Source organism: Bombus pascuorum, chromosome 11 (assembly GCF_905332965.1).
Source record: "Bombus pascuorum chromosome 11, iyBomPasc1.1, whole genome shotgun sequence".
Classification (NCBI taxonomy): Eukaryota; Metazoa; Arthropoda; class Insecta; order Hymenoptera; family Apidae; genus Bombus; species Bombus pascuorum.
This window is the reverse complement of record NC_083498.1, coordinates 7097965-7109464: the sequence shown is the minus strand read 5'-3', so window position 1 is coordinate 7109464 and position 11500 is coordinate 7097965. Positions and strand designations below refer to the sequence as shown.

General features: G+C 29.7%; 1 protein-coding gene across 2 annotated transcripts; it reads right to left on the bottom strand.

Moving 5' to 3' along the window:
- Positions 1 to 459: 459 nt before the first annotated feature.
- Positions 460 to 8504, bottom strand: LOC132912179 (phospholipid scramblase 1-like). Of its 2 annotated transcripts, XM_060969373.1 has the most exons (7): positions 8417 to 8504; positions 8246 to 8386; positions 4429 to 4527; positions 4101 to 4318; positions 2068 to 2223; positions 1800 to 1961; positions 460 to 1721 (listed from the first exon to the last, which is right to left on the bottom strand). In XM_060969373.1, the coding sequence occupies exons 1-7, from the start codon at positions 8502 to 8504 to the stop codon at positions 1677 to 1679; spliced, it is 909 nt and encodes a 302-aa protein (XP_060825356.1). In that variant the 3' UTR covers positions 460 to 1676. The 2 variants fall into 2 exon arrangements, with proteins under 2 accessions (XP_060825356.1, XP_060825354.1); XM_060969371.1 differs by having other exon boundaries at positions 8246 to 8504.
- Between the last annotated feature and the right edge of the window lie 2996 nt (positions 8505 to 11500).

Sequence of the window (11500 nt, the reverse complement as noted above, 5' to 3'; positions counted from 1 at the left end):
AACAACCTTTTATGTTTTAAAAGTAATATTATCTCATCTTTCTCTAAGTGAAAGAATTTACGCTCAATCATTGCGACAGTTTAGTGTGTGTATAAATTTTATTATCTCTTTTTTTATAAAAATTGCAGAAAATAATAAAAGAAGATTCTCGAGCGTTAAAAAACTGGAAGATATGACAAAGTGACAAGTCTCCATTTTGAAACCTAAATTTAGCGCGTGAATCCGGTCCTTGATGTGTTAAAAAAAACGCAACGAGTGCAATATCTGCAGCATCTTGGTGGCCGTTTTCTAACGTGTGTAGGAAAGGATGTTACACACATATTGTTTTTCCATTCTCATTTTTTACTAAAACCAAGAACATCTGCGACGAATATAGCATACTACGTGCTGCAGCTGAGGCGGTAACAGCTCCACTATCAGATGTATGAAGATGTGAATTTAAAACACGAATAAAGAACATACACAATAATTCTCCTTCTTTATTTAACTTGATTCCTTTTGATATCTTTACATGACAATAAGGAGATCTTTTAATCATACAACAGAATTATCTTTTATCGAAAAAATTAATATTATTTATAATGAGTAATTACAATTATCTCACAAATATTCAGGCAGTTCAAATATTTAATGCCCTTCAATAAATGCACAAAAATATAAAAAGAGTATATATAACCCGCAATTATAAAAACTTATGTATATACAGTGTTTCCGAAATAGTAGTATAAATGGAAAGCAGGTGATTCCTTATGTAGAAGTAAATCGAAAATATGATAATAAATAATATGATAATGAATAAATAAAATATTTTCGTATAGATCTCCATCTTCGAGAAAATCGAGTTCGAATATTCATTAATACAGATTTATTCAACTATAAATATGAAATGTGAGATATAGGAATTAACACATTATCATCAGTTCATACTTCTTTAATCAGTCAAGCAAGTACATAGTATCTATCTGTGATACAAAGACATTTTCAATAATTTATAAATCATTAAAATAAATAAGTCATTAAAAGTAACTATATTAGTTACAATTATACTAAATCCTGATTGATATTCATAAAAATGAATAAAAGTAACAGCAACTAACCAGATTGAGTGAAATAGGCAGATATGAACAAATTTCATTTTATATTTTTAACTTACTTTTACATGAGGAATCACCTCTTTTCTGGTTATATCATAATTTCAAAAATAGCCTGTATAATATACATACTGTATATATATATATATTTGCATTAAAGCAAATTAAAAACTTATAACCTAATAATTTGTGCTCATAACACTAGAAATATTACAGAAATCTTGTAACAAAAGTCGTAAAACGTATTTGTTCGGAAACTTCTGAACATATCTCTATAGGAAGATGAACAATATACATACACATAAATTCGTTCCAAAATTGAATACAAAAATAGTAATGGTGCTGATAGCTTCATAGCACTTGTTGTACATCAAATTTGTTAACAATATTACTCGTATTCATTAATAATTTGATATAAAAAATATGACAAATTTTGAGCTTAGAAAGTTTAAGCAAAGTTGAAAACTTTCAACATCAGTGATTCTTCACTGAAAACCGTTTACCTTATATCATAATAAAGCACAACAATAAACTATACTATATTTCAGATCAGTAAATAGGATTCCTTTAAGCATTTTACGAATTCTATACAGATCTCTTTTTGGCGTTTTGTTCGAAATACATGAAATCCTAAAACATAAATATTTGTAAAATCGATAAATTTATTGATATTAATATATGTACAAATCTGTCTATATGATAACTTACGATGAGAATACAGGCACCGAGTAAAACAGCTTTAATTTTAACATCTAAATCCACAGGAAAACGTAGGCTGAAATTATCAGCATCTGTAAAAGCTTCTGTAGTAAAACCACTCCATTTCTTTTTAATTTCTCCAACTCTATGTACTCCATCGACAGACTTTATCTGAGGGAAAGGAGAAAAGAGTTATGTAAATACTAGTTAAATGATCTTTGAAAAGATATTCTTTAACTATTATTACAATTAATATATATTACAATTAATATTCTACCTTATATGTCACGTTTCCGCAGCATTTAAAACATGGTCCCTTAATCCTTAAAACTGTTTTCCCAGATGCATCGCGAATAGAAAATGAAGGCCTAAAAATATGGTAATTTTCTGTTACAGAACCGAGAAGCATGTCTCCAGAATACACCTCTAGTATCTGAAAATAAATTCAAATTCAAATGCAAATTAAATTAAATTAAATTTGAGTTTATATTTAAATATATAACCTCTTATCGTGCAAGGAAAAAGAATGCGGTAATTTCGAAATTCAAAACAACTATTAGGAATAATTGAAGGAAGGGAATAAAATCTGATTCTAGTTTTAATATTTAAGTACGTCCAATATCTTTCTGCAAAATATTCATACGTTGCTATTAATAAATCTGAATCAAAGAATTCATGAGTATAAAGAATGTGAAAAAAGGTTTGGTCAGCATGTTGACTATCTCTATCTTTTACAAGGTTGCGCAAGGTAGATGCACAGAAATCGGCATAGCGTGCTTGCTCTATGCATAATTCAAACGTGTTTCTTTTTAATCATAAATTAAAGCTAGAAAATAACATTCATGATAACTAATAGAATAATTTAAAAATAAAGTATTACAATTAACCACGTTATGCTCGTTATATGCAAAACATTAGTTCTTTGAAATTTACAAATAGTAATTTTAAAAATATAAAAAAATATCACAAAATTAGTATGTTTTAACACGTTGACAACCATGCACGTTACCAGATTTTTTAAATGATTGGAATAAGATAAATTTCATGGACTAACAAATTTTCAACAATGTAAATAACTTACATAACATTGCCAGAAAAAAAATGCGCAAATACAATATACTAATATTTTGCAAAAAGTAAATATTACGGTTTAGTATATTTTACTTCATTGCAACTCCTAAGGTAGAATATACAAAATTTGCTTATCAGTACAATGTATCAATACAAAAATATTTTTCTTTACAAATCAGAATGGATGAAGTGACAGATGTTTGAACCCCTGTAAAAATATTTGTTATTGTGTATTATACATTATCCGTACGACTTCCTTGTTTAACGACTGTGCGTTTGAAGAGTATTTGTATTAAAGGGTTCTATTTACAGCAGCACTCTTGAGGATCGAGTGAGTGAGGTTCTTCACTAGAGACCGAAACAACGTATCCAAAAGCGGCTTCGACGAGCGGTATTGGTCAAAGAGTATCGATCGTGACCGGCTTTTCTAATGTGTCGAATAACTTTTCGTCGAAGGTAATCGTCACAGATGGTGCACACGTGCGAAGAAAGTTTGCGCGTTGTGTACACAGCATGTTTAAGAAGAAATTCAGGCGTACGTTTTGCAAACGGTATCTATTGGCCACCATAAATTACAGTAACACAGTTTCCAGATGTGTCCTTCATTAACTGATTTGCTAACTACGTGATGAAGCTTGTATAATATATTGTCACAGTGTATTATTTCAATGAAACATATATGGAATGAATATATTCTGCATTACATATGATAGCATTAAAATAAAATTGTTTACTATGAATTCCTGCTAAACATTTAAATACTAAGTTTAGGATAAATATGTAGATGTAGATATTTGTTATCTATTCATACTTTCACATTCTTTGCTTATTCTGATCTTTAGAATATACTGGCAACGTATGGCCGGGAAAAACTGGGACATTCTGTATATTTCCAGTAGGCGGCCGAAAGGGTATCAGTCAGAATTATTAGTTTTGCAGAGAAGTATTTATAATACTTAAAGTTATTTAAGATCAGGTATCAAATTTTAGATATAATATTAACACCTCAAATAAAAGAATAAGAAAGAAATGGAATTGAATTGCATTATTGGAACCAAAGACAAAAAAAAATAATGTAGAATATATTAGCATATCCTGTTTTGATCAAAATTTGATAATACTCTGCCTGTCAATCATATCACCATATAGATACGTATACAAGTACAAATTTTCTATTCTATTTATCCGTATGATTACTGATTGTACGTATTCTCAGATTGATATTAAAGGATGAAATACCTGCATGCAACAAAAGCAACAGCAACCTGCACACCTGCAGGGTCGAACCATACGTAGGACTTCCCTGTGATTGGTGTCGCCCACGTGTAATTCACAACTACGTAGAGCACCAAAGCATAGACGCGCGCACGTATTTGACTCTTCACTGATATAAAACAGTGGCTGGCCATTAACATTCGTTACAAGGTATTTGTTTTCAGTCTCCCATCCAACGATAACTGTAATTATTTAATTGGTTCATTGACAAATTACAATTATTGCAACTGTACATTTGTATTGTTTAGTAGAGGGATATAGCGCGTTGTGTTTCGAATGATACAACACTAACCTTCCAATAATTCAGTTTGTTGCTGTATGTACAGACGATCAAGGACTATAAGGTATTCCAAGCCGGGTGGACAAGTCGTATTCTGCGGTGACCAGCCACCTAAAATGAAAGATTTATTAAAATTTAAGTTACCTCTTTTTTTATGTTTTCTTCTAAATATAGGCCATTTTTTAATATATTTCAAAAAATTAATTTAATCCAATTTAGCTATACATCCTTTGAATTATTTTCGATCCAATTGTCCTTTTTTTAATCGTAAAAAAATTCTTAAGTTTGAGGAGAATATAAATATATTATATTTATATTTATTATAACAAGCAATAAATTTATTATATAATTTCTTGTTTCACTTTCACTTTTCCATAACAATATTTATAAAAAGTAATAGTTATAAAAAAATACCTAAGCAAAGTATTTATAGAAAATATTGATTACAAAAGATATTTATAAAAAATATAAAGACTAAAATATTAATTTCCTATTTCTTTAGACGAGAACAAGAACGCGACGTAAAAATCCGAAGACTGTGGCAGGGTTAATTTAAATTCCAATTTCAATTTAGAAACAAAATGATCATTAGTCTCAGTCGATCTGTAACCGTCAAATTTTCAAATTTATTTTTATCGGGTGAAGGACCTGCATAAATTTAATTCCAGGCCACTTAATCAGCAGTCAAGCGTGTAATAGAATCACCTCTTTTCCTCGTCCGTAAGGAATCTGGTATAGCCCTTCTTCTTTGATCTATATCTCTTTAACGTGTTTCTGACCAAAGCACGGAGCCGTCTTCGAATCTGTTGTATCTTTCCCTTCCAGGAAGTTTCAAGATATTCCGACTCCATCACTCACACACTTTTTCCACAAACAAAATCTTCACCTTTTGCTTTTCATAATTTATCAAAATCAAAATTTCTTATCAATATTACAATATGTACTATTTTCTCATTTTCTAACGAGTGTTTGTATGAATAAAAAATGCATTTTACAGACAAAATTTCCACTCTTATTTTTTTTTAGAATTATAAACAATAATTTAAGATTGTTTATTAGTACCAGCAAAAATTGTTTACATATATCTCAGTGTATACTATTTTCGAATAATTTTCTATTCTTTTGCATTTTGAAACGTTTGAAAGAATGGACATGTACTTCACGAATTTATACGTGAAACCGCGTTGCGGAATACCGAAACATTGGCAGCGCTCAATACACTAATGTCAGCTATTTTCTCGTTTCCCCTGCTCAGCAAAATGATAAAACTTTCCTTAAGATAGTTTTAGTTAGGACGGTTTGCTTTTTCACGTTATCTTTGCAGATAAAGAAAACAATAAATGCTCCCCTGAGTTCAAACTTTTCCAACTGTTTAATGTAGTATCTTAAAATAATCTCAATCTCTTCCCTATACTCTATTTATTTTTCCACATTTCTTTATCTTCCATGGATTATTTCATATATTATTTATTTTCTTAAGACAATTCTATTTATATGCATGTTTTATTCCTATATTGTTTTTTAAATTTTATGTGATTTTTTGCACAAAGTATTTCCTCAAAATACAATCATAAATTGAGTTTTTTAAATAACCTCTCATTGTCTTATAAAGAAAGTACGATTGGAAATTTTAATTGTGCCAGAACTCTGAGAAAGTATTACAATAGAAGTGTCACGTTAGAAAAGGGAACAGCAAAATTGAAGGTCTTTATGGTGTCGTGAAGTGGAATTTTATGCAACATAATTATCCAGTCCTTCTTCGGTAGCAGATTGTCAATCCGACGACACATTTCCGGCTCGTTGTTTCATAAATTAGCCAGAATATTCTTTAATCTTTGTATACCGTAAATTAGCCATGAATCACCTTAACACACAAGCATACTACATAACTGCCATTTTACTATTTGACCATCACGAGATCAAAGATCATTTCGAAAATTTCGTTCAGATAAAATAATTTTTCTTTCATTGAGAATCCTTCACAACATCTTATTGAAAATTGTTTATAGTAAAAATAATTGTAAGGAATTAATAAGTTCAAAAGAAATGTTAATTTTTAACATTTTCAATTACTAATTCCATCATTAATAGTTTATTCATTTTTGTAATAATCTTGTTTCTTAGTGACTATCTCTTAATGAAACTGCTTGAAGGACATAAAGAAGTGGCAAGTCAGTGATAAACAGATTGAAAATATTTGTGCATTTCAGAGAAAATTAAATATGCAAAATTAAGTATATGGAAAATATGTAAAAATATTCAAAGTAAAATATTCGTTGCTATATTTCGAGAGTGCTATATGTTTATGTATGTTTAGCTTTTTTAATTGAACTTAAGTATTAATTTACATTTTGCATAACCATCCGCAGTCTAGCGATAAATAAAAGTATCGTGTTACGATTTAATTAGAAATGGAGTTTTCATATATCAACGATATAGCGCTTCCAAAGAAGTACAATAATAGAAAAGTAAGTATACGAAGTGTTTACAATAGTCACATAGCAACTCTGATCGTAATTATATATAAATTTTTACATTCATCCATAACCAGATACTATAAATCAATTCTGGTCATTAATTATCTACTATATTATCACTGTAATAACATTTCACTAATGAAAATTTTTATTTTTCACGATTCTTATTAAACACTTATCACTGATAACACTTATAATTAATAGCTGGTTAATATTTAACACTTATATATAACTGCTCTATCGGTATTTACATAATACGTTTTTTTGTTGATCACAAATAATATTAACTGATTTGAAGTTTAAAGATTTAAATATTAACTGACACACACGATCTATAGATGAACCATATTAATTGATTTACGTTGTACCTTTTTTAGAAAGATTTAGGAATCGATCGAGATCACAAATAGTATTTACTAGCGATAAGAGAACGGTGCGAGCGAGTACACGAAACTGGATGTCACTTATCCTGCATACGTGACGCTTCCATCAACGAAGACGACTATTATCTACTTACTGATCGTCACTTGGCAAACAGCGGCTGTATCGTGCTTCGTTTACGAGCCTCTCTTCTCTTACTATATGTACGTAGCCAGATAATATTAGTGAGTGATAAATTCAAAGTCGAGTTACTACCTGAACATAGTGAAGAAGTTTTGGATGTATTTAAAAAGCTACAGGATTATTATTAATGGATTATATTTTACACTACTCTAAAGTTAATCTTTAATTAAAACATAATATAACGTTTATATATTGTATATTTAATTTTATGAATATAGATCTGATTTATTCCTCCCGTTTGATAGTAATTATAATATTTATATATACAGTCTTTTAATTACAAATTTCATAACTTTGTTCTATTGTTCTATGCATTTGTTCAAATAATATGTAATCCAAATGTACGAAGAATATGACATTAGGCTTAGGTATTTATAGTTAGTTAAAAAAGTTTTATAATTTACTTCTGTATTAATTATTTCCTGATAATTCACATATTTGAATTAACCTAATCTAATCTAAGAGAATTATTTCTGATTAGTATAAGCACGGTTTGTGTCAACAAATCTTTTATCGGGGACTTTCTATGTAAAAAATAATCTTGACGGAATCTGATAAGACGCGGATATCTCAAAGGTACTTTAATCAAGAATTTTATATCTACCTCATCAACAATTATATTATGTCGAGTAATCGTTTGGAATTTTCGAGCAATGAAAACTTTTGTAAAATAACGGAAACCTATACAAATATATGTTAAACGTTTACAAATAGATAACCATATTTATAGATACAGGAACTAGAAAAATAAATTTTAAATAGACAAGACAAATTTTTCATAATTTTACCTTGTGGTATCATTGGTAACTCGGGTTGTGGTGCTTCAGGTCCTGGCATTGATATTCCATATGGTGGTGGTGCAGGTTGTGGTATCCCAGGTGCCATCCCAGGTGCCATCCCAGGTGCCATCCCAGGTTGTGGTATTCCAGGTTGTGGTATTCCAAGTTGTGGTATTTCAGGTTGAGGTATTGAAAATGCACCAGGTGATGGTGCAGTTGCAATAGTCGGCGGATATGGTTGTAGAGCAGAATAAGAAGTCGAATTCATTTTTTTGTTTAAATAAATTTCTTTCTTAAAATCTACGACAAGATAGAACTTCTTAAACTCCTATCTTCCCTGAAACTAAAAAGAAGATCATGATTAAAAATCAATCTTAATAAAAAATCAATTAAATAAAAAAATGAGTTTAATATTTAATTTTATCATTTTAGTAAAGGAGCTGCAAACATACAATTCGAATTCTTTTAAAATTTAGTAACATATGTCTGTATATGGTATTCTTAGTATGTAAGTAATTTTATTACATGCATACAAAAATACGCATTTGCATGTGTATTTTGTGAAGAACTTACTGTATGTATTATACAAACATTAAGTGATATAATTCTATGTAAAAAGGTAACAATTAAAGCATTTCTATTCGCTTTGTTTACTTTTTATTTCGGTATCTAGGTTATGTTTGTGTATATCCCTTAGTCGGTAACGCTGTTCGTATAACGACCTTTCTTATCAACAGAGCGGTTGCACTGAGTGTAGTTACGAAAAAGATCGTGCGGTGACGAAACTCTAATCGTATAATACTGTTTATGTTATTGAAATTGTCAGGTCATTGTCCGCTCGTAAAGGTCGTTGTAACTTATGGGAGGATATGAACTGTATGAACTATAGCCGATAAATTTCCATTCTTTTATTGATAACAATCCTTTGTCTCTCGATATGTCTATGATCGATAAATTACACGGATATTGCTGGTCAGATACCAATTCAATCATAGTATAAACTATACTATTACAAATTCAATTAGCATATAATTGCACGATAGTAGCAGTTGTTTTTATCTTTTCATTATCATTATCCATATATCAATTAAACATTATTCATCAAGTTTTCATTGTTTTGTATATTGAGTGATTCATAGTTATCTCAAGAATTATTGAGGGTAACAGCAAAATTCTTTTTTGGTGTCTCAGTTCAAAAACCTTTTGCCAAATACATAGGTGCTGCTGTTAACATCCTTACGAGTATCCTATGAAAGATTCTAATAAATCGTAGAACGATTACTCAAAAAAAATTTATTATTGTCTCTAACAATTTCCAAGATTATATTTTGTAACTTCATTACTAGATTGCGGATGTTTGCATTTTTGGGAAATTTAATTTTCAGGATTTCTGTAAATTTCCAAAAATCTACAAAATACATATAATATATGCAAGAATGTACAAGACATCCAAAGTAGGATATATATTATGACATTTAATGGACAAAGCAAATTTTTATATAAACTCCATTTCTTTAGTCAGGTTCACAAAAATATAAAATCGTACAAACATCCGCTATTTATCATTATATATAAAACACACTGTATATTTTTCTAAGGACTCTATATTTCCACTTTTATTCGCTCTATTTAGGTTATGTACATACATTTTTACGGTTATGATATATTTAATATGGGATAAATTAAAATTCTTACGAGGTCTTATGTCTTATTAAATTATAATGTAACACGATATGATTTAAAAAAGAAAAAGAAAAAAGGAAAAAATAGTTGGTAAAATAAACATACACAAAATAGGCAGGAAAGTGTAGTGCGAATTGAAAAGAAAAATAACACTTTAATCTAGTTTTGACCTCGTTGAATGCACTACTTTTTAATAGCCTTGAATTAGATTTCATGAGACCTAATCGACGGTTTCCTCATTTGTTACGAACAACCTCGATAACTTTTCGTTCGTACGATCTTTTTTCAATGCGCGCACTCGTAACACGCACTGATTACGCTTTTCACGGTTAACGAACGACAAATTATACGAATTAGCGTTACACGATCGGAGCGAACCACATTTCGGTGATGCTCCAATTAATGACACTGAAAATCATCGATAAGCGTGGCGATAAGTGCACGTGCGTTTCAAGAACCATGTGCATTGTTCTGTATATTCAACGATAGCTGATTCGATGATATTTCCAAATAAATCATTTGCTTGCTCGTACAATTATCAATTCTAGCTTACATTCCGTTTATTTATTATATATCCAAGCACCGACATTCGTAACATGTTTATATTGTATAAAAATGTGTAACATTTATTATTATATATTTGTACAAATTTCTAATAAAGTATAATTTATTATTTTATAAATAAAACCTAGCTATAATATATTTGAAATTATTAAAATATGACTGCAGTATAATTATTTTTATCAAATTATTATATTATTTTTATTTAGATATTAGATAATTCCTAAAAAAAAAAAAAAAGAAATGAAAATTCTTGTACTGAAGATAGAAATTAACTAAACTACAATTCTTCTAATATGCAGATGAATGGAACTTTTCAAAAGATTAATGAGTATTAACCTTTAGTAACTAATTATCATCATTCGTCACCAAATACTACGTAAAGTGATGCATTGTTCAGTTATGTACACTTTCATCGGATGATGTCATCGTGTCTCACATGTGTCTGCGTTCGCATACCACAAGGTCGTTAGTGCTTGACTATAGGAATGACGTATATCTACATGGAGATACACCAATACAAAAGAAACGGGAGGTCTCTGTAAACCGCAAGATACGGTAGCAACATGCGCTTCCGGTTTTTCAGAAAAGTATTAGCTACGCCCTTTAACGATGGAAAACGAAACATGAACTTACTTGTAGCTTCTCGTTATCTCTTTCTTTTTCTTGTTCTCTCTGTTTCTCCCTCCCTAACCCTGTCTTTCTTTTTTTTCAACACTATGCAAAAGAAAGGGAAATACTCAATAAAAACATACGAAGCAACAAGCTCAATAGAAATCGAATGTTCTTGTCACGCACATCTCTTTAGATGTTTTCTTTATTGATCTATTTTAGGAATATCGTATTTATGCGGTGTTTTCATGTAAGTGAGAAACTTTGTATAGACGAATAGACAACGCTTATTTTTCTATTGCTCAATGATGCAATATGATTGACTTTGCTAAAAAAGCAATTAAAATTGCAAATAATCAACAAAAAATCAACGAAAAGTGGTTCGTGTTCTATGAATCATTTAACAAA